Source organism: Myotis daubentonii, chromosome 13, assembly GCF_963259705.1.
Source record: "Myotis daubentonii chromosome 13, mMyoDau2.1, whole genome shotgun sequence".
NCBI lineage: Eukaryota > Metazoa > Chordata > Mammalia > Chiroptera > Vespertilionidae > Myotis > Myotis daubentonii.
Genome location: NC_081852.1, coordinates 61,402,179 through 61,425,703, shown reverse-complemented (window position 1 = coordinate 61,425,703; position 23,525 = coordinate 61,402,179). Strand labels below are relative to the sequence as shown.

Genomic DNA, 23,525 nt, shown 5'->3' with positions numbered 1-23,525 from the left:
CCTTTGTCTTTTCCAGAATGTCACATACACATGTGTGGCTTTTGGATTGGATTCTCTCACTTAGTTATATCCATTTATGGTTGCTCCATGCATTGTCATGGCTCGATAGCGCATTTCTCTTTAGTGCTGATCTTAGTCGGGAAGCATCTGGTTTCGCACTACGAAGGATTGTGCTAGCTATAGCTTTTTGGAAGATGTTCTTTATTTTATTTAAAATATATTTTATTGATTTTTTACAGAGAGGAAGGGAGAGGGATAGAGAGTTAGAAACGTCGACGAGAGAGAAACATCAATCAGCTGCCTCCTGCACACCCCCTCCTGGGGATGTGCCCGCAACCAAGGTACATGCCCTTGACCAGAATCGACCCTGAAACCCTTCAATCCGCAGGCCGACGCTCTATCCACTGAGCTAAACCGGTTAGGGCTGGAAGATGTTCTTTATAATGTTAAGGGAGTTCCACTCTATTCTTAGTTTGCTGAGATTTTTATCATAAACTAGAGGCCCAGTGCACAAAAATTTGTGCACTCGGGGGGGAAGGGGGCTCCCTCAGCCCGGCCTGTGCCCTCTCGCAGTCTGGGACCCCTCGGGAGATAACGACCTGCTGGCTTAGGCCTGCTCCTGGGTGGCAGAGGGCAGGCCCAATCCCTAGGTGCAGCCCCTGGTCGGGCTCAGAGCAGGGCCGATTGGGGAGTTGGGGCGCCGCCCCCTGTCATGCACAGAGCAGGGCAGATTGGGAGGTTGCGATGCCACCCTCAGTCACTCTCAGGGTAGGGTCGACTGGGGGGTTGGGGCACCGCCCCCGTCACACTCAAGGCAGGGTCGATGGGGAGGTTGCGGCGCCACCCCCTGTCATGCACAGAGCAGGGCCCATCAGGGGGTTGGGGCACTGCCCCCTGTCACACTCAAGGCAGGGTCGATGGGGAGGTTGCGGCGCCACCCCCTGTCACACACAGAGCAGGGCCCATCACGGGGGTTGGGGCTCCGTCCCCTGTCACGCACAGAGCAGGGTCAATCAGGGGGTTGGGGAGCTCCCCACTGTCATGCACAGAGCAGGGCCGATCAGGGGTTGAGGAGCTCCCCCCTGTCACTCACAGAGTAGGGCCGATAGGGGAGTTGGGGCACCGCCCCCATCACACTCAGGGTAGCGAGGATCAGGGGGTTGGGGCTCTGCCCTCTATCACCCACAGAGCAGGGTCGATCAGGGGGTTGGGGTGCCGCCACTGTCACACTCAGGGCAGGGCTGATGGGGAGGTTATGGCTCTACCCCATCACACACAGAGCAGGGCCCGTGGCGGGGGGGGGGGGGATGGGGCGCTGCACCCTGTCACACACAGAGCAGGGCCGATCAGGGGGTTGTGGCCCCGCCCCCTGTCACACACAGAGCCGCAGGGCGATCAGGGGGTTTGGGCGCTGCCCCCTGTCATGCTGATCTCGGTGCCGGGAGACCTCTCGGCTCCGCTGATCCTGGTGCTGGGAGGCATATTACCCTTTTACTATATAGGATAGAGGCCTGGTGCATGGGTGGGGCTGGCTGGTTTGCCCTGAAGGGTGTCCTGGATCAGGGTGGGGGTCCCCACTGGGGTGCCTGGCCAGCCTGGGTGAGGGGATGATGGCTGTTTGCAGCTGGTCACACACCCTTCAGGGTGGGGGTCCCCACTGGGGTGCCTGGCCAGTCTGGGTGAGGGGCTGTGGGTTGTTTTCAGGCTAGGAGTGACTGAAGCTCCCAACTGCTCCTTTTTTTCTTTTTTTTTTATTCTGGGCCAGCTTTAGCTCTGGCTCCAGCTCTGAGGCCTCTGCTGCTGAAGTTCTGTAATCGAAACAATGTATAACTCCAGCTCTGAGATCCCCGCTCACTGAAAGCAGGTTTCTGGGGTTTTGTTTAGCTTCTATATTTGTTATAATGTTTCTTAAACTGTAAGCTCAGAGGCCGGCAAGGCAGGCGGGGAACATTGGAGTCCTCCGTCACTGAAGCAAGCAAGCCTCATGTTAGTTTCAAGCTGCCTGGCTGCTGGCCGCCATCTTGGCTGGCAGTTAATTTGCATATCTCACTGATTAGCCAATGGGAAGGGTAGCAGTCGTACGCTAATTACCGTGTTTCTCTTTTATTAGATAGGATAGGTGTTGGATGTTGTCAGGTGGTTTTTCCTGTTTCTATTGACGTGCTCATGGGATGTTTCTTTTTTGGCATGTTGATGTGATGCGTTACAGTAATTCATTTTCATATGTTGAGCCAGCTTTGCATACCTGGAATAAATACCACTTAGTTGTGGTGTATAATTCTTTTCATACATTGCTGTGTTTGATTCATTGATATTTGGTTGAGGATGTTTGCATCTGTGTTTGTGAGGGAAATTGGCCTGTAGATTTTTTGTGATGTCTTTGTCTGATTTTGGTATTAGGGTAATGCTGCCCTCACGGAATAAATTAGGAAATATTCCCTCTGTCTCTGTCTTCCCAGAGAAACTGTAGAGAGTTGGAATAATTTTTTTCTTAAAGTTGGGTAGAATTCACCAGTGACTTGTCTTTGCCTGGTACTTTCTGTTTTAGAAGGTTATTAATTTTTGATTCAACTTCTTTAATAGATACAGTCCTATTCAACTTGTCTAGTCCTCTATTTTTAAGAAAAGAGAAATCCAGGTTAACTACAGTTTGGGGCCTGAGTGAAACAGGAAAAGACAGCGCAGGGCGTCCTAAAAGGTACCCAGTCCATGCATTCACTCACTCATTCACTCATTCATTCATTCCTGAATTTCCACGGAAAGTGATTGCCACACAGATTAGAAGCATTAAGTTTATTACTGGGAAGATGTTTGTATTAAAGGCCACACTTTTCAAATGGCCTGAAGCACTTTCTTTATTGTGGTTTAAGGTGTGCCTCCTCTGTGAGCTCGTAGTCAAGATTTCTTCTTTTTTTCACTCTTGTTTTTATTTTTTTTAAATATATTTTTTGTTTTCAAAGAGGAAGTGAGAGGGAGAGAGAGTTAGAAACATCAATGATGAGAGAGAATCACTGATTGGCTGCCTCCTGCAGGCCCCCCACTGGGGGGTTGCACGTGCCCTGACCGGGAATCGAACCGTGACCCCCTGGTTCATAGGTCGATGCTCAACCACTGAGCCACACCAGCCAGGCTTGTTTTCGTTCTTATTTCCCTGCTGATAACGGACGCTGAATCTTGAACAGAACCAGCCCTGCAGCCAGGAGGGAGTCTTATTAGCTGGATGCTCTTTTCGTACTTTCTAGGTTCCATTTTTCCAACCTGTTAGGTTACCCCCCGCACTCTGTCCCAGTTATGGCCGGATTTCTTTACAGAGCACTCAAGACCCTGCATCCATGTGACCCAAGGACACAGGCTTCTTATCTGCTCTTTCAAAAGGTCCTTCATCAGCTTCTCTTGGCCCCGGGCCTGCCCCCACGCCTTGGCCCCGCTTCTCACCTTGTGCTTCTGCACCTGTCAGGGCTGTTGTGGCTCCGTGGGGTCTCACCCCCAACTTCACCTGGTCCCCTCTGACCCTGAGCTCCTGGAGACGCACACACACTCGTCTATTCACAGCTTCGCTTGGAGTCCCCAGCCCTGCAGTAGGTCCCGTCAGTGCGTGCACTTGTGAGTTTGCCATCGTCCAGGCGTCACCGGAATTCATGACCATGTAGCTCCGTTAGCCCCCAAATGGGCGACTTTCTCTGACAGAGAAACAAGGGGTCCCCTCTCGCCCCCCTCTGCTGCGAGCATGCATTCAGCCGGTGCCAACGTGCTGGCCTCTGAAGCGGAGCTGTGGGTGTGGGGAGCCCCCCGCCCCCCATGTGCCCGGCCTGTGTGTGGCCTTCTTTGGGGCATAGAAGTGCTTTCTTCAGCGCGCACAGGCGGGGACGCTTAGGCATTCAGGGGCGACCCCAGCTGCAGCCTCGTTCTCCCCGTCGGCGGTGACAGCCTCCCCTTTGGCGGGAGCTGAGGGAACAGTGCGGGCCTGTGCGGAGCTGCTGGCAGGCGCCCCATGGAGAATGAAAATGCTTCCTTCCCCAGCAGCCTCCCCGGACAGCGAGGCCGGGGGAGGTGTGACCAGGGTCCGTTCAGCCATCTCGGGGCGCCCTCCCCCCCAGAAGCCTGGGGAGCCTGTGGCCTCAGCACCGCCCCCGCCCTCCCCCCCCCCCTGTTTCTTGGGACCCTTGGGAGGTCGTGCGCCTGATTCTGGGTTTCGGTTCAGAGTGGATTCCGTGGTGGGTGTGTCACCTCCACACGATGTGGGTGTCACTCCTACGGAGCTTCTGAAATTGGAACTTCCGTTCTGACGTTTTATCATCATCCAGTGGCAGGAAGTGGATGCTGCCTCCCTGAGGTTATACCCTAAATGTCGGAGCCAGGAGGGGACCCTTCACACACACACACACACACACACACACACACACACACGGGAAGCGCTTCAATCAGTAATCCCCATGGTGACTAACAGAGCACGCCCCCCCCCTTCCTTTCTGTGGCTATTTTAAGCCCTTAAGTGGATTTGCACCCTGTGGAAATGTGCGAGAAGTGTGGATGGCCCTGGCCCATTTGGCTCAGTGGCTAGAGCTTCGGCCGTGGACTGAAGGGTCCCGGGTTCGATTCCAGTCAAGGGCAAGGGCACATACGTTGGTTGCAGGCTCGATCCCTGGTCCTGGGCGAGGCATGCAGAAGGCAGCCGATCCAAGTGTCTCTCTCGGTCTCTCCCCCTCCCACTCCCTCTCTAAATAAATAAATAAATAAATAAAAAAAGAAGCAGCGCGTCCTCTCCGCCGGGATGCGGGCTTGTCTGCGATGAACATGTTCTCCGACTCCTTGCTGGGCGGGCGTTTGCAGAGGGAGGGTGCCAGCTCCGCACCGGGAGTGCTCACAGACCTTAACTTAGGGCGCAGTCTCGGCTCCCCGCTGCCTTCCTGTTACACTTTCCACCAAAACAAACACACATGTGGCTGCGTTCTGGATTCCTCTACAGTTACCTAAAGCACAAATGCGCATGTATTGCAGTGGCCAGAAATTAAATGACAAAACTGCCTCGATGTGGGCTAAGCGGGGACAGGGGGCGGGGGGGACACCACCCCATCGGGGGGCAGAGGCTGAGCCGACACCCACTGCAGGGCATGCAGACCTTGGCTGGCTTGGGGTCTGGCCATCTCTCACCTCACCCTGGGGACCCCGGGACAGGGAACACCGTCCTCACTGGTGGTGGGCCAGCCCTGGACACGGGGCTCTCCCTTTTCTCTGCTCTGGCCCCTTGGTCTGCACTGCCCTCCTCCCAGCCCCCCGGGCGTCCCTGCCTGGTCACTGGTCCCCAGGTGGTCTGCAGACGACCCGCTGAGCAGGGGTCTCTCTCTCTCTCCTCCTCTCTTCCTCTCTCTCTAAAATCAATAGAAACATAAAAAATAAAAGCGGTACCAGCAATGATCCAAACGAGTAGATCAAGTTGAAGCAGACGTGCCATAAAGCGCATGCAGCTCCTGAGTGCGGAGGAGCCTAGGAGTGCAGGGACCCCCAGCTCCAGCCCCCGGTGGCCTCTCCCCGAGCCCCCGCCCTGACCCTCCAGGGGGACCCCCCCACTTCTGGCACCACACGTTCGCTTCGCCTGCTTTGGAAGTGACGACAACGGAATCATGGAGAGAGTGACGTCGGTTTGATGTTTTCCGCACCCCCCCCCCCCCGCTCCAAGTACAGGGTGCTGTGTGCACCCCCAGGTCCAGGGCGCTGTGTGCACGCACAGCGGCCTCGCTGCCCGGGGCCGGGATGCGCTAGGGATGCGTGTGTGTCCCTGTGCGGGTCAGGGTTATCTCAGCGGCCAGTCCTCAGCGGCCCCACTCAGACCAGGACCAGCCCACATGCCGCATGTTCAGGAAGCATTGCCGTGTAAATCAGTCGTTTAAAATCCCTCGTAACCGTGACTGCCACGGGGCAGTTCGGTTCTGTGTGGCTGGGGTGTGCCGAACAAGTGGGCGCCATGAGGAGAGGAAGCCGCTGTCCGTTTGGGGGCCGCGGGGAAGGGGGCATTCCGACGTCCTCTTCTGTGGTGGCCCCCAGAGGAGACCCTCCAGCCCCAGGGCCTAAACAACAGGCTTCTTACCCTGGCACCCAGAGCCCCGCCTCTGACCCCGTGCCCAGGGCAGGGGGCATCCACCCTGTGTGTCCTGCAGGCGGACGGGCCATGGTGCCACCTGGATAACCCTGCTCTGCACCACACGCGCGGGGAGGGGAGGGAGGCTGCCTTGTATCCGGGCGGTTGGTCATCCAGGCAGGTTTGGTCTGGATGCTGCTTTCATACAGGTGCGGGGTCCCCCAGGCCTGACCCCCCTCTGTCATGGCTTCCACTCTGTGGGCCTGAAAAACAAGTGCTGGGGGGCTGCAGCCGCCAGGGCAGGTTTTGGGGGGAAGCACCTCGCACAGTGGCCATTCGATGCTGCCCGCTCCGCTCCATTTCCCCCAGATAAGCTGCGAGGGCCATTGTGCCTGAGGTTGGGCCCCGCTTCCTGGCTGGCGGGCGGGATGCACACACAGGGCTGCATTGTGATGGAGAGGGCGGCCCAGCCTCCAGGAACCGGAAGCTTCGCTGGCGCAGACGGTGCTCTATTGTGAAGGCCTGAGGGGCTCAGCCGGCAGGTTTGCAAGGATGCGTTTCCCCTGAAAGACGGAGAGCCGCCTTTCCGTCTCCACAGCGGGTTTTTCCCCCAAATTATTATTTATTGATTGATCTGAGAGAGAGAGAGAGAGAGAGAGAGAGAGAGAGAGAGAGAAGCATCGATGGGTTGGTCCACCTACTTACCATTCATCGATTGGTTCCTGTATGTGCCCTGGCCGGGGATCGAACCCGCAACCGTGGTGCGTCAGGACTGCTCTGAGCAGCTGAGCTACCGAGCCGGGCTGCACAGCAGTTCTCATCCCCTGACTGAGAAGTGCCCCCGCAGGAGGCAGTCGGGTTGAAGGTGGGCAGCAGTGCCCTGGCTCGGGGTGGAGCCTCTTCTGCGTGTCCTTCACCACCTTTGCCAGGGGACCTCTCACCGGAAGAGCACAAAGCAGACGGCGGGACGTCTGCAGTGATGACGGGTCCCTCGCGTGCCGCTCAGCGCTCCTGGCTGCCGTGTGTGTGTGTGTGTGTGTGTGTGTGTGTGTGTGTGTGTGTGTGTGTGTGACTCTGGCCTCCCCAGGGCCTCTGCGTGGATGGAGGAGATAACAGATGAGCTGGCGTCGCGTGCATTCTTGGCGCTGGCATCTAGAAAGGCGAGGTGAGGCGGGCGGTCCTCCCTGCCGTCTGGAGAATCCGTGAGTGTAAACTGGTCGGTCGTTTGGTCGGGAGCTGGTGCCACACGTCATCGGTGCTCTGGGTCCTGTGCACGGCCTTTGCCCCAGGGCTCAGGGCCATGGGGTCCGGAGCCAGGAGCCCGCCCCACACCTGGGTCAGGCAGGTGTGGCTGTCCCTCTCCCTCGGCCCGAAACTCCAGAATCTGGACGCGTTTCCAACGGAAGCCGGATGTTGAGATCGTTGCGAGGCTGGCGCGTGGGCACAGGTGGGCACGCCCCCCCCGCCCCCCACGGACGTGTCTGCGCAGCGGGTCTCAGGCACAGACTGTCCAGCCCAGGACGAGGGGCTGTCGGGAGCGCGGGTCTCACGGTCACAGCCTGCAGTTGAGGACGAGGCTGGACATGAGACGTGGGGACATCGCCCCGTGCTCAGAGCTCCGTCTGCCCCTCCCGGTGAGGAGGGCGGTGCTGAGCTCGCACTCTCAGAGCTCGGCGAGGTGCTGCGCCTGGGGTTCGCCACCGGCCCTGCGCGGTAGCCCAGGGCCTGCTGTGGGCACCTTTGATCAAAGGAGCACCCGGTAGGGAGGTACCTGCCGAGCCTGTGGTGGCCGCTTCTACTCTCAGGGTGGTTCCTGGGAAACTCCAGAAACACAGTTCCTGGTTTAGTTTAAAATATGTTTTTATTGATTTCAGAGAGAGAGGAAGGGAGAGGGAGAGATAGAAACAGGGATGAGAGAGCAGCATGGATCAGCTGCCTCCTGCACGCCCCACACTGGGGATGGTGCCTGCAACCTGCACCTGTGCCCTGACCGGGACTGGAACCAGTGACCTCCTGGTTCAGGGGTCGATGCTCAACCCCGGAGCCACCGGACAGGCCGGTTTAGTTTAAATGGAAGGGGTCTGGCAGACACGTGGCTGCTCTTGGATGAGACTCCCCGCTCTCCACAGTGCAGGTCAGGAGGGCGTGGCTGGTGCCGGCTGGTCGGGGACCCCACGGGATGGCCGGGGACCCCATGGGATGGCCGGGGACCCCAGGAGGGTGCATCAGTGACCCTGGGGACTCCTGTCAAGTGCAGGCGCGGCCTTCAGCTCCAGGCCGGTTCCCGGATTCCACTTCCGGAGCTCCCACCTTTGGGAGACCCGGCCTGTGTTCAAGGAGTCTTTCTAGTCCTGGAATTTGCTGGTGAATCTTAGATCCCAGCTGAGGGTGAGGCAGGAAGATGGGATATTGTGTCCTCGGCTGTGACGTTAGGTAAACGGTTGGCTTTTTAGGAGGAGGTGCGTGGTGACCACGGGAGCATGTGGGTGAGGGAGCATCCCGGCCAGTGTCCTTCCGCTGGGCGCTGGGCCACGACACCCCCTTTTCCATGGCCCGGGGCTGCTCCCCACGCAGCCTGTCTCCCAGGAAGTGATTCCTGACCAGAGCACAGGGCCCGCTAACGTCTGGGCGTCATCTCCTGAGAGCGTGGGGTCGGCTGCTGCGGTTTCCAGCTCCGCCCCTTACTGACCGCGTGACTCGGGCAGCTGGCTTCAGGTCCTGGCGCCCACGTCCGTGGATTGATCTCCTCGGCATCACAGTTTCCCAGCATTCTTTCTGCTTCGCTGTAACTGCATGTCCTCCCTGACTTGACCTCAGTGAGGACGCGTGACAGGCTCAGACCCTCAGGTATCACGCATTCCCATCCAGGAAAGGAAAGGTCATCATGGGAAGATGGGCCCCTGGCTGCAGTGTGGCCAGTGTGGCGCCCGGCACCGTCAGTGCCGCTCTGGCTCCTGGGCACGTGGCTCCCCCCCGCCTCCCGCCACGCCCGCCCCTCGCCTGGGTTCAGAGACTCACCTTCCGAGTTCACAGGCTCCTTCACACACACTGTGTCCTCGGATCAACCTCTGAAGCTGCCCGTGACCTCTTGTGCAGGGGCCACTGGAGTCCAGGGAGGATGCCGGGCCTGCCCGAGGTCACCAGCTAGCAAGGTCACAGCCTGCCGCGGGGGCAGCGGGCAGGGCTCTGGCTTGGGGAGCACCCACTGCTTGCCTTCCTCGCTCCCTCGGACTTGGATTACTGGGCAGACTCCTGGCCAACCTGAGGCAGGTGAGGACCTGGGGTGCCCCCCCCCCGAATCTGAGACCCACGCCCGCCCCCTCTGACATCTGCATGTTGGTTGACCCAAATGCCTGGGATGATGCAGGCTGTGGAAGCTGCTCAAATCCGCACATTCTAAGATGATTCCTTGACTTGTGAAGAAAGAAAACAGCCCTGGTCAGTTTGCTCAGTGGTTAGAGCGTTAGCTTTTCGACTGAAGGGCCCCGGGTTTTCAGGGTGTGTGCGGGAGGCAGCCAATCGATGCCTCCCTCTCACATTGATGTTTCTGTCTCCGTGCCTCTCCCCTTCCCTTCCACTCTCTCTAAAAATCAATGGAAAATAGTCCCAGGTGAGGATTAGAAAAAAAAGAAAGAAAACCATTTTCCTTGAGAATGCGGAGCGCACCGCCCCTCCCCTCCCCCGCCCCCCCGGGAAGAGCACGGCTGACCTTTGCAGGTGGACGGCCAGACCGCCAGCAGACATCGCGTGCCTGTGGCTGGGGCCTGCCCCGACGGGGCCGCATGTTTGTGCTGTAACGCGGTTTTGTTCCCAGTGCCTTCCAGCGTTCCCCCTGGTGGAGAAGAGAGCAGGACAAGGCCAGCGGCAGGAGGATGGGCACTTGTCCACCTGTGGACACTTCTTTTTTTTATTATTATTATTATTATTATTATTATTATTATTATTATTTTAATCCTCATCTGAGGATGTGTGTTTATTTGTTTTTCTTAGAGAGAGAGAGAAAGACAGAAACATCCATCTGTTACTCAGTTGCCTTCCTCACGCGCCCCTACCAGGGGCTGAACCCGCCACAAAGCCTGGGGCCACGTCTGTGCACAGCTCAGTGATGCGTGCGCCCCGGCTCACCTTTCCCCGTGAGCTCCCTGCTCAGTGGAGACACTTGGCTTTTCTCTTTCAGGCACAGGTGACTTCAGGTGATGCTCAGGCCGGTCCCCCCGCCGCCCCCCACCACCCCCCGTTTTAGAACCAGCCTCCTCTTCCTGCATCTAACACAGATTCTTAGCAGAGAACTGATCGGTCCGACCAGCCGTTAGGTGGAGGGAATCGTTAAGCCAAAACATTGAGGCAGGTCAGACTCGCCCCTTCGCCATTTGTCCAGGGTTGGTGGTAACTGGCATTTTAATGAACAGCATCGGTGGTTATTTCTAAATTAAGAAGCACGATGTGAGTTTCCTCTCATTCTGGGTGCAGGGGAATACTGGGCCTCCTGAATAATTACTTGAGCATCATGCGCCCTAAAAGCCCGTCCTGGGGACCTTTCACTGCGTGACCCCAGTGGGAGGAGTGAAGCAGGCCTTGCTCTCCAGAAACGCTCCCGCTCGGCCCCATTCACCCAGGCAGGGCGAGGAGAGACAGTGTCAGGTAGAGTGTGATCAAGGCGCTGGCCCAGGTCAGCAAGCAGGCACAGGGCCTGCAGACAGAGCAGTACCTGGGTGAGGTCGCTGCCACCTGAGTTGCTCCTCTAGCCCACCTCTCTCCTGCTCGGCCCAGGCGGTGGAGACACTCAGGTGTGTTCAGGCTGGGTCACCAGGGCCCTCCCTACGGGCGCCGACCTTGAGGGTGACTGAGATGCAGAGAATCGGCCGGAAGGAGAGAATGGTCCTCGGGCGTGTTTGGGCAGCAGCAGGTTCGGAGTCACAGCATATTTGCTCCCAGTTGACGGCACCATGACGTCATTCACCCGTCAGCCCAGGGCTCCGGACGCCTCCCGGGCCAGGCCCTGTTCCATGCTCATGGCCATTTCTCTCTGGTGTTGATGGCCCTGTGTGTATGTTATAAAATGACAGCTCGGCGCGGGTGGAGCAGTTCCGGCGGGTGAGTCTAGGTGCTGGAGTCGGGTTTTGTTCTTTGCAAGGCTGGGCCTCACAGTGATGTGGCCTCTCCTTATCTGGTGAGGGATCCGGACCAGACCCTGCAGCGAGGCCACTTCCTGTAGGAGCACCACCCCAGCCACCCCCTGGCCTGGCCTCCCTGCCCCCGGCCACCCCCAGCCACTGCCTGGCCTGGCCTCCCCGCCCCCAGCCACCCCCAGCCACCCCCTGGCCTGGCCTCCCGGCCCCCAGGGTGGATTTCCCCTGCTCTGTGCCCTCGCACCACCTCTCTATGGTGCAGCTGGGCATCCTCCCGAGTCTGGTCTCTGGTAGCCAGTGATGGTGCCTGTGTGCCGGCCAGACCTCCGCAGCCAGCTGGCCCAGGCCTCTGTGAGCCAGGCCACTCCCGCCCACTCACCACCTCCACAGGAAGTGTGTGGCCCGCCTGGGCCTTTCCAGATCTTTCTGGCGCACAGACCACAGGGGAGCCCTTTCTAGAGTTAGGAGTTCTCCAGGGGCAACGTCGCCCTGAACAGGCTGTGCCCCACCACGAAGCTGGAGAATGACAGGGGACTTCTCTTAGGGGAAAGGAGACGGACAACTGTCACGGCCGTGTGGGCTGGATTCCCTCGTGGACTCCCCCGTTCAGCCCAGCCACGCGGGGTCTCAGCAACCCCGCCCTAGGGTCCCCGCTGCCCATTGCCTTGCTCTGTGCGACACTGATCAAGTCTCAGTCTTATCTTCAAGATGGGACTCAACTTTTCCAGCCGGCGCGGCTCAGTGGTTGAGCGTTGACCTATGAACCAGGAGGTCACGGTTCGATTCCCAGTCAGGGCACAGGCCCAGGTTGTGGGCTCGATGCCCAGTGTGGGATGTGCAGGAAGCAGCTGATCAATGATTCTCTCTCATCATTGATGTTTCTGGCTCCCTCTCCCTTTCTCTCTGAGATCAATAAAAAATATATTTAAAACATAAAAATAAAATTTTAAAAAATGGGACTCAACCAGCGTGGGCTGTGGGCTGTGCGCCGTGGGCGAGACAACATCAGCGGCCGCCGAGACACTTGACCGACCATCAGTCTAATAGCTTCTCTGCTTCCCATTTTTGGAGGACGGTGCTGCCCCAGTAACACCAGGGACCTCTCCGTTGCGGAAGGACACTGTGCAAGCACCTCAGTGCCACCCCTCCCCCTCCAAGAGCCGTGTGTCCCCGGGGCCCTCCCTCCCCTCCCCCATTTCGGAATGTGCTCATTTCTCCTTTTTCAACGTCTCGCTCCATGGTGTGCAGCCATCTGCACCAGGGCCTGGCTGGCGTGAGAGGGTCCTCTGCCTGGTGGTTTTTCTCGACTTCTCCACTGAGAGAAGCTGCCGCTTGTGGTTTCACGCTGACATGTGTGAGCCCCAAGCCCATACCATGTGTGATCTATTTGTAGAGCCCGCGGTTCCGTGTATCCTCACGTTGTTTAACAAAATAAACCGGGGGTGGGGAGGTAGAAGAGGGCAAAGGGAGGCTTGCGTGGGGATGGAAGGAGACGTGGTGTGGGGTGGTGGACACACAGCACTGTGTGCAGATGACGTGTTATGGAACTGTACCCCTGAAACCTATGTAATTTTATTCGCCAATGTCACCCCACTACCTTCAATAAAAAAGAGAGAGAATGGAAACAGCGCAGCATGAGTTCGAGGTTTAATTGAAAAGTATGGGTTGTGTTTGATGGCGATGGGCTTGATGGTGCTCGTTCCTCCATTTAGCCGGCCGTGGACAGGATGCCCATCTGGGTCTCGCGCGACTGGGGTGTTCCTTGGGGTTTGCAGTCTGGCTTAATTCGAGCCTGCAGCCCTACTTCTGCATGTGACAGGCTTCTGCCTCCCACTGGTCTTCTTGCATGCTAACATGACTCAGCATTCCATGCTGACGTGACTCGGCGTTGTGTTGTGTGGAAGGTCGTTTTTAGCTTTTCTAAGGATCCGGAAATAGGAAGGGCTCCTTCCGCTCCTGCCTTGTCCCATGCTTGGTCCCAGGCAGACACCACAAGCCACTCTCTCCAGCATCTTCCCGGATTCTTTCTGGGGGGTCGGTAGGGGTAGGCTCTGTAATAAGTTATTCTTACAAAAAAGCAGTTCTCCCTCCTCCAGTGGTCACCACCGTGCCCCTCACCTTCTGGCCACTTGCTGTGTTACCCTGGGCTCCATTGCATGCTGGGAAACCTGTGACTTCATGTTACTCCACAGATAGATGCCCAGTTGCTTTTTTGTAGCTTTGGTGGAATTTTCTATGTAGGCATTCATGCCATTTGAGAATTAAAGTAGTATTGTTTTTTTCTTTCCAATGTCTCTGTCTTTTATTTATTTGTCCTGCCTTATTGCATTGACTAGGACTTCCAGTGCAATGTTAAATATGAGCAGAGAAAGTGGATATCTTTGCCTTATTCCCAGTAGTGGAGGTGGGGGCGGGGACATTCAGTCTTCCCCATTCAGAATAATGTTAGCTGCCCGAATCAGTGTGGCTCAGTGGATAGAGCGTCGGCCTGCGGACTGAAGGGTCCCAGGTTCGATTCCGGTCAAGGGCATGTACCTGGGTTGCGGGCACATCCCCAGTGGGAGATGTGCAGGATGCAGCTGATCGATGTTTCTCTCTCGTTGATGTTTCTAACTCTCTATCTCTCTCCCTTCCTCTCTGTAAAAAAATCAATAAAATATATATTTTTAAAAAAAGAATAATGTTAGCTGTGCATTTGCCCAAGTAGGTTTAAAATTCCTTAGTAACCAGAACTGTTACTTTTGCTTCTTTCACCCTAAACCTATTTCACGGGTCAGCTTTTCAGTTAATAGAACCTGTGACCATTGTGTAGAGTCTTTCTTGTCTTTGCTTTGAAATAATGTGGCCTGGCCATGGCTAAGATAAGAAGTGGCCTGTTTTGGTGGGAAAATCCATGTACTGCACTAGACATTTAAAACCAGTGACGATCAGTTTCATTGTCTCCCAGTGCACGTGTGCGATGACAGCCGAGCACGTCTCCAGCCATAGGCTCAGAGCAGGCGCAGTGCCACCCTGGCCACTCACACAAGAACAAGGGAGTTGTGTCTGTCACCTGAGGAATGGATAAACCAGATGTGGTCTCCTCACGCAAGGGACTCGTACTCACCCATGTGAAGGAAGGAAGTGCTGGGACAGCCTGCAGTGTACTAAGGGAAAGCAGCCAGCCGAACGTGTCACATTGCGGGATCCCATTTATATGAAACTAGAGGCCCGGTGCACGCAATTCGTGCATGAGGAGGCCTTCCTTCCCCCGGCTGCCAGCACCGGCTTCCCTCTGGCACCCAGGACCCGGGCTTCCCTCCAGGACCTGGACTCCCCTTGCAGCCCCTGCTTCGTCCGGAAGGCTGTCCGGAAGGACGTCCAGTCTAATTAGCATATTACGCTTTTATTATTATAGATGTCCTGAATAGGCGCATCCATAGCCAGCAAGTAGATCTGTGGTTGCCAGGGCTCATGGGGTAGGGAGAAAAGGGGCTGGGGTGGGGAGTGGGGCTGGGGAGTTTATGAATGAAAAGGCTTGGGGGTTTTGGGGGAGATGATGAAAATGTAGAATGAGCCCTAACCGGTTTGGCTCAGTGGATAGAGCGTCGGCCTGCGGACTGGAAGGTCCCAGGTTCGATTCTGGTCAAGGGCATGTACCTTGGTTGCGGGCACATCCCTAGTAGGGGGTGTGCAGGAGGCAGCTTGTCGATGTTTCTCTCTCATTGATGTTTCTAACTATCCCTCTCTCTTCCTCTCTGTAAAAATCAATAAAATATATTTTAAAAAAAAAAGAAAATGTAGAATGAAACAATGGTGATGGTTATGAAACTCAAGAATATGCTAAAACCCATTGAATTGTATACTTTGAACGGGGGGACTTTATGGTGTGTAAATTATATCTCAATAAAACTGTCTTTAAAAGAACATTAGAGTTAAATTAGTGGGGAATGAGGAAGCCGAACGGTGATTAACTGGGGCAAGGGGATACCCCAAGCAGGTTTTAAGTGGGTGTCTCTAGGGAAGGTGGGCTGAGGGGATGCCTCTGGGGAGGGGGAGGTGTTGTAAGCTGCAGAAGGAGCAGTGGACGGATGGGGCGTCGTGGGGGCTAGCGGCCAAGCATTTCAGACCTCGGTCAGCACCACCTCCCCCATCAACCGACCACCAGAGAGTCCAGGAGAGTTTGGGGAAGGACTGTTTTGAAAGCTGAGGATTTCAGCAAAAAGCACGTATGGTGAAGATGCAAAGCCTCAGGGAGACGCGAGCAATGAAGCAAAAATGGGCACGTTCAACCCCTGATGTAGAGAAAGAAGTGGCTAGAAGGGGCAGCTGAGCGTTTTAACCAGGAAACTGACTTTCTTTCTCTTTCTTTTTCAGACTATAGCCAGCGTTGTGCCTGGGTGAGTACCACATTTATAAAACTATTTCTGATGTGGCGTCGACTGCCTAAAAAAAAACGTGTGAGGTTTCATTGTGAGAGAAACATTCCCTTCTAGAGAAAGAAGGCCATATGGGCAGCGTGTTATAATTGAATTTTATGCCTTAACTTGCTCGAACTGGCTCGTATCACACTTCTTTTTTGTGTGTGTGTGTTTAAAATCTGGCTCAGCTGTTCGGTGTCCTGAAATGTATTGTTGAGAACACTGTCTCCACAAGCTTTCCTTTCGCTGCCTTGTCCCAACTCTTAAAGGGGCCTTGTCTTATCTCGGGGGCGCACCTTCGATGACGGTTAGGGAGCCCAGGCACGCAATTGCATCGGTGGTAACGGCTCCTCACATGCTCTGCGGGGGGCAGAACTGCTGACAAGGAGCTGTTCTGGATTGCACTTCTGTTTGTTTGTTTTTTAAAGGTGTTGTCACATGATTGTGTGCCTTTTGACGTCCAGGCCACGGTGCGTGGTCTTGATGTCTTAGTATTTAGACAAAGAAACACCAGATCTTTTTTTTGTTCTACTCAACCAACAGAATGGGGTTCCGTTCCCTCAAGAGACCGAAGGAAGAGCATCTGAAAGCTGTGGCAGCGGCCGCAGCGCATGGGCAGGCGGCACCAGGTCTGTGTGGAGGGGGCGCTCGCTTTTAGCGAGACCTTTAGTGAGGGAGCCAGACGTGGGCAACCAGGGATCTTTATTTCTGAAATGCCTCACCTGGCGTGACGTACCTGAACTCCGCTCTGAATTACCCTGTGGTCAATGGGTCCCTTATTTGGCCCTGGTCGGGTCTCTCTTGTGGGCAAGCCTTCCGTGGTGCTCTTCCGTCGGCAGAAACGCTTATGGCTATTCCTGGGGTGAGGAAATGCCTCTTCGTCGGTGGGCTGTTGCTCTCGTGAAGGAATGGCAACTGTCGTCAGCGATTTCAGGAGAGAGAACAGGGAAGTCTGCCGGTGCTGCCTCTGAGCCGGTCGTGTTGTCCACCGTCTGTCGCATCATCGCTGGCTGCTGACCGTTCTGAATGACACCCTCTCCTTGGGCGAGTGTCAGCCGTGGGACCAGAGAGAAGGGTCCTTGCTGGGATGAGATCCGTGGGATAGAGACTCAGTTACAAGGAGTCGGCCGTCCCGGTCGCCTCCGCGTCTCAAGCCAGAGGTACCGGCTCATCCACGCAGGTTCGAAGGGATATTAACACGCTCATCAAAAGCAGGGGTCCCCACCTGCTGGGGTGACACTCCTGAGGGTCAGGCCCCACAGACGCGTCTCCTTCCGGAACGCAGGCGCAGATCCTGATGGTTCACCGGGGCTGACCTGACTCCCTGGGCGCTCGGCTCAGCACCGGCCCCTCCGCACCCAGTCCTGCCACCCGCCCCCTCTGGGACCGCCTGGCCTCTCGGCTCCTTGACCTGTGGCCATGCGTGGGCAGCAGTTCTCTCGGCTGTGAGCCTGGGACCCTTGCGTCCGGGGCTCCCCACCTCCCTGCGTCGCCTCAAAGCCAGCGACAGACTCACAAGTTCGTCCACGGGGCGAAGGTCACTGAGCATCGTCTAGGAGGCCGCGTCTTACCTCCGTTCCCACCACAGGCCCTTGGGAGCCAGAGCGGCTTTGGGCTGCACCCCTCTCCTCGGGCCGTCCTTTGCCTCCATTTCCGAGAGGGAAGTTCTGCTTCCGGAAGCCGGAGTTCTGGCGGGAAGGTGCTCCTCATCCAGGAATCTCTCTCTGGAATCCTGATCCGCCGCCTCTGGAATCTGCCCGCTGGGCGTTGGGACAGAACACCAGACTGGGTTTTAGCCCATGGCATTTCCATGGCTAAACATTTGGTCCAGAGCTTCTGGATTTCAACTCACAGGAAAGAATTTATTTCTAATTTGTGGAATTAGAAACTTGCTTCTGAGTCAGATAGCTCACCCTGGCCTGGCTGGTGGCTCGGTGGTTGAGCATCGACCCACAAACCAGGTTCGATTCCCGGTCAGGACACATGCGTGGGTCGAGGGCTCAGTCCCCAGCAGGGGACGTGAAGGAGGCAGCCAGTCCATGATTCTCTCTCATCATTGATGTTTCTCTCTCTCTCTCCCTCTCCCCTCCTCTCTCTCTGAAATCAATAAAATAAGAAATAGCTCACCCTGAGCAGGACGGGAGAGGGTAAGTGTCCTGAGGATGGATATTGTCCCCACGTGGGGGGCTGGCTGCAGAGGGAGCCCACAAACTGTGCCCGCCTCCGTCCCTCCCACCTGTCAATCATCACTTCCTAGGATTATTGTGACATTGAAGTGCGGTGACTCAGAGTAAGCACGCAGCATTGCTATTATTAACATCATCGCAAAAGTGTGGCAGTTGCTTTCAACTTTTAAAGACGGCGTTTACCTGGGTAGCGGTGTGCATGCCGGGACTCCATGGATAGCAATAGGGCTTTCCCTTCCTAGCCATTATTCCTCCTCTTTCATTCAATAAACCGGTACTAGGATGTGAGGGCGATCTGGCTGCGACATCTGTCACCCCATTGATCGCCAGGGTTGATTCGGCTGATCTGGCTGGCTAGGCGGGTGTCCCCCTCCTCCCTCACCGATCCATGTGCGTCCCTCCCGAAGCTGCGCGCTCGGTCGAAGAGGACGACCTTCCCCCCCGAGGAGAGGACCGGTCTTCGGTCAAGGGTATACGAGTAGCTGCGCTCCCCTGCTAGAACCTCCAAACAAGTTCTCAATAAACCGGTACTATGCTAATAATTGAATTTTTTTAAAGAGTCAAACATTTTCCCAGTTAAACAGGATTCAGAGGAGTCTTTTTAGCACAGCCACTCATTCTCATAATTTTCTCTTTAAAAAAAAAAAATCTGTATTTAAAAATAAACTTCGGAAGTAGTGCTATCTTTCTTACCCATCATCTGATCTGACCACAGTTCCCTCACGGGGAGACTGCTTGCAAGTTGGAGGCTCTCGGTTGCATGGTATTTAAATAATGCGATGGAACTTCAGAATCAAGACCGTAGGGAAGGCACAGAATTAAGGTTTAAATATGTGCTCTGGGCTATTCGAGGCGCTACATTGTCATTCCAAAGGGTATCTTGACTATTTCCCTTTGGTTCATGGAAGTACGGAGGGAATAAGAGAAAACTAAATTAAGGGCGACTGTTAAATAACACTGAATTCGATTTTAGACTCAACCAGGAATGTTCATTCGCCAGCCTTGTCCTCCCCACACCCGTTTCAACACCTGTGACTTTTGTTCTGAGTTATTTTTCTTCCGTGGAGTTGGTCTGAGTGCCCACCATGGCCGGACAAAAAAAAAAAAAAAAAAGAATCTGAAAGTTTTTCAACGAAGCGTGTCCTGCAGCAGCCGGGGGCCCACTCGGTCCCCGCCCGCCCCGGCCGGCCGGCTCGTTCCTGCTGACCCACCGGACCGCGCTCCACGTCTGGTCTGCGCTGAGTCTGCAGAAACCCGCGGGATGCGCGCAGCCCCGAAGATCTGACAACTCGCACGACATCCGGCTCCCACTTCCTTCCTTTGCCGGTGCCTGGGCTTTTATTAGCATCCTTGGATCCCACGGTTTCCTTTCTGAGCAAAAAGCCTTTCTCCCACCAGAGCAGGGAGCCGCCTGGAGACTGGGTGAGAAGGAAGCCGCCAGCCACCTAGAAGGATGTTTCTGGAGCTGCCGGTGACAGACAGACAGACTCAGCCTTTTGCTTCCACGTCCATCCTGCCCCCAGGAAAGTCCCGCATTCTTCGGAGAAGTTTCCGGAAAGGAGTCTGCTGCGTAATGGTTGGTCAGGCACCAAGGGCCTGGGCAGGGGCGTCACAGTTTCCCCTACGGAGGCACAGGACACAGCTTCCCGATATAAACCCACGCCCGGCCCCAGCTCCCAGCAGGCCCAGCCCAGAGCCGGAGGAATCCGCCTTCCACAGACCCCCTGGCAGCCACAGGCAGGAAAACATGGATGGTCGCCGGCCAGGATGGCTCCCCGGGGCCGCCCCAGGAGCACGAGAGGTAAAGGGAAGCTCGAGGAGAGCCGTCTTGTGAGGGTTTACGTCGGGGTTGCAGCAGTAACATCCCTAAGGCATTTAGACCTGGGCTCCAGGATGCGGGGGAAGCTCTGGGGAAGGGAGAAATTGGCAGGCGGCAGCGGGTGAACCTCGCCCAGGCCTGGCAGGAAATCTGGGCGTGGCCGCAGGAAACCCTGTGGTCCCGGCTCCACCAGGCAGTGCCTGGGCTGCTGGCTGTCAGGCCGCCAGGAACCCGAGGGCAGGCCCGCCTCGGAGGAAAACAGTCCCTGACCATTGTGGGGCCCTGGGCCGGCCGCGCACATCAGCATCCCACCCCTGTGAAGCGGACATTTCCTATTTCTATCACCCAGACCGCCCTCCCATTGTCCCTAACAACAGGACTTGGGAAGTGGCATGTGGTTCCTGGGACCCGGTGAGAAAGGGGGAGGTGCCAGGGCAGGGGGCAGGGAGCTGGTCGCCCGGGAGCCTGTGTTCAGGGCCACGAGGCGGGGCCCGCGTGCTGGGTGCAAGGCTGTCCTCACCTTGTAGGAGCAGATGGTGTCTGTCAGCTGCAGGCCCGGCGGACCCCCAGGAGGCGGCATCATCCACCCTGCGTGAGGGCAGGGATTGGTAGAGCCTTTTCGGTGTGAGTCACAGAGAGGTTTCTCAGACCCACCGAGCCACGGGTTCGGGAATGAGTTCCGGTGGCAAAGGGAAGGTGCGTGAGCGGATCCCCATGGCTACGGGGGCTCGCCCCAGCTCCTGCCCCGTCCGCTGGGGGCGTCCCTGTGTGCATCGGGACACTGAGCCAAGGATATGAGATGCGTTTGGCTTCAAACTGCTGATTGGAAATGACTTTTTAAAACTGCTTATTAGGCCTAGCCAGTGTGGCTCAGTGGTTGAGAGCTGACCGATGAATCAAGAGGTCACGGTTCGATTCCTAGTCAGGGCACAGGCCCAGGTTGTGGGCTCGATCCCCAGTAGGGGGTGTGCAGGAGGCAGCCGATCCATGATTCTCTCATCATTGATGTTTCTGTCTCTCTCTCCCTCTCCTTTCCTGTGTGAAATTAATACAAATATACACATGTATATATATATTTTTAAACTTGCTTATTATGATGCAGAGTTTAGGGTAAAGTATTTAAATGTGGGGAAAGGGAAGACCCCCGTGGAATTACTGAACAAAAGCCAATTGCATGATGGATTCCCTGAGTTGCTTTTCTTCTCTTTGTTTTGAATAGAAGTGAGAATAAGAAAAAAACAAAAAAACAAAACTTGCATTTGTGTTATTTTATGATGGGGCTTACTGAATTCTAACAACTTAAAAGCAATATGTTGACGTATTCAAAGGAGTTCAGACAACCCTTATGAAGATTGATCTGCTATCAGAAATGGCACTTCTTTAAAGCTCCCATGTTCCCGTGCTTCTGCAGAGAAATTAATTTCTTAAAGACGCCATGTTGGTGGAAATATTTAGTCACCGAAAACAGGGCTTGATCTCTTTCCTGTTTTTCCAGATAACTTCCATGGAAGGCCTTATGCCTGAAAGATAGACGCGTTCGTGGCCCCACGCGGCAGGTAGAGCACGTGACCGTATGGAGCCGAGGAAGCTCACGGTCTGGTTTGGGCCATGGCGCCCGGAGGGCATGTGCTTGCGCGTCTCACCTCCACCCGGGAACACAGGCAGGTGGGCTGTGGGCCGGGGGTCCCTGCGCTGCGCCGGGGCCTCTCCTCCCTCCACCGAAGGGGAGGTGCCCGCCAGCCAAAAGAAAATAAAACTTCCTTTATGAAAAGTATGGCTTTGCAGCTTTTCAAGGCCGAGAGCTCGCTCACCAAAAAGAGCATGTCCCGTGGACTCTTCCGCTCGCGGATCGCTGGCAGACAGCTGTATTTTGGAACAATTTCCCGATTCCCCGCGTTGATCTTGGCCAGGCTTCCCTACTATTTCCGCGTGCGATCTGCTGACCAGTCCAGCCTCTATCTCCCTCCACACACTCGCAGGCTTCCTTCCCGCCGCCTGGCCCGCGGCCGGTCCGTGCGCCCGCCCGCCCGCCCGGCGCTGACCCCGCAGGCTCGGGGCTGTGCAAGCTCTTGAGAAATGAGGTCGCGATCCCAGTTCTGATTGCATGTTTCCGAGAGGAGCCTGGAAAAAGGCGTGGACAGAAACAGGGCTCAGCTCTCCGGCGCTGAGCGACGTAGACCGTCCCGAGTCACACCCTCTGGCTCTAAAGTGAAAGGCGGTGCGAGTGTTTAAAGGTCTCTTCACGGCACCGAGTTCTGTGGTCCCGGGCGATGCTTCTCTTGGTGTTAAGGTCACAGCAGAAATGCCCCCGGCACGGCCACGGCTGTGTGTGTGGCGTGCCCGGGGCCACGTGCCGCCGCCTTCCCTTGTGGGGTGCCGTGTGTCCGTGGACCGTCCCTCTTTTGAACTCTCCACTTGGAAAGCCGCCTGGCGCGTTTTCTCGCTGCTGTTTCTTAGGTGCCGGCGCTTGCGCACACCTTCCACAAGAGGCAGGAACCGATGGAGGAGGGTTTGGCTAAGGGAAAGGGTTTTGAAAGGCCGTGGTACCCTTTCCGAGATGTGGCAGGCAGGGATGGCGGGGGGGCCACGGGCTTTGATGTTAACATGTGAGCAGGCGCATCAGTTAATGGAACGAAGGCGCTTTGTCCACTGTTCTGAGGTCCCTGCGGGCAGGGGCGGGGGGGGGGGGGTCTGGGGGACTGGGAGGGTGTCCTTGACATGAAGAAGTGGCTCTCGGGAAGGCAGATCTCTTCATCTGGTCGGAAACCATGGAAACGCCCAGTGCCCGCCCCCCCCCCTCTTCCTGGGAGCTCTCCGTGAAAGACAGGCCGGGCGGGAGTGTGGCTGGGAGGGAGTCGGCCCCGGGGGCTCGCAGTGGGAGCGGGATCCATTCAGAATCCTGCCGTTTCCAGGGCCCGCGGTTGCTTCCTCCCAGGGCGAAGCCACCTGACGTTCTGGGATGCAGTTTCCCGTCGTGGGCGGATTTATTTAATTTTTGATGAGTGAGTCACTACCCAGGGCTGTATGTTTCTGAGCTGAGGATTGAGTCATGTTTCCTTTATTTTTTTAAGATACATTTTTATTGATTTCAGAGAGGAAGGGAGAGGGAGAGAGAAATGGGAACATCTGTGATGTGAGAGGATCATCCATCGCTGCCTCCTGCACGCCCCACGCGGGGGACGGAGCCTACACCCCGGGCCTGTGCCCCGACCGGGAATCGAACGTGACCTGGTTCACGAGCCACAGCAGCTGGGCAAGTCCTGTTTCCTTTAAAGAATGATTTTTGATCATAACCGGAGCACTGCAGACCTCCGAGCGTGTGGGGCGGGGCCGTGGGGACGTTCCCAGGCTCTTAGGAAATGGCAGCGATGGTCTCATCCCGTGTCCCCCGTGTTCTCCCTGGAGGAGCCTGTGCCCCATCCAACCCCCCAACGTTGCTTTCTATCGAGATGGCTTTGACAGTTGTGTAATTTTTGTAAAGTTTTTTCCTGTCACAGCAAGCCCGTGGGTCGTTTCCCCAGCGGAAGCCTGGGAACATAACCAGTGTCCACACCGTGTGTCACGCTTCCTCCGGCCGCTCTGTTTACTCCGAGTGGCGCTGTCCGCCGCGCTGGGGTCTGAGGCACAGTCTCGTTTGACAGTTGCCCCCAGGGGTCGCCTTTGCTCCCGGAGCCGTAGCTCACCTCAGGCCCACTTCTGCGTCCCCTCACCTCAGCCCGCCCCTCAGAGGAGGGAGGGGAGCGGCCATCCATCAGGCCAGTGACCCGTCCCGCCCAGCCTGGCTCAGACCACCGGGACGATGGGCGTGCATGCAGAGGCCGGAGCGGTCCTGTGGGGCCGGAGATGGTGCCAGTCGGAGCACAACAGGATGGTTTTGGGGGGCGGCAGGGAGGCGGCCTGCTCCATGGAGTCAGC

At 56.4% G+C, this 23,525-nt stretch overlaps 1 protein-coding gene across 3 annotated transcripts in view; it reads left to right on the top strand.

Moving 5' to 3' along the window:
• The window catches only part of PTPRE (protein tyrosine phosphatase receptor type E), a 98,458-nt gene that overhangs the window by 21,538 nt on the left and 53,395 nt on the right, over positions 1 to 23,525 (top strand). Inside the window, exon 2 of one of the 3 annotated variants that reach the window (XM_059661727.1) lies at positions 15,562 to 15,584. Coding sequence is in view for 2 of the 3 variants with exons in the window: in XM_059661726.1 (XP_059517709.1) it covers positions 19,543 to 19,592 (50 nt within the window). In the remaining variant the exon portion in view is untranslated. Of the gene's footprint in view, positions 1 to 15,561; positions 15,585 to 19,010; positions 19,593 to 23,525 lie in introns of those variants that run through there. The other 2 variants (XM_059661726.1, XM_059661725.1) reach the window with 2 other exon arrangements.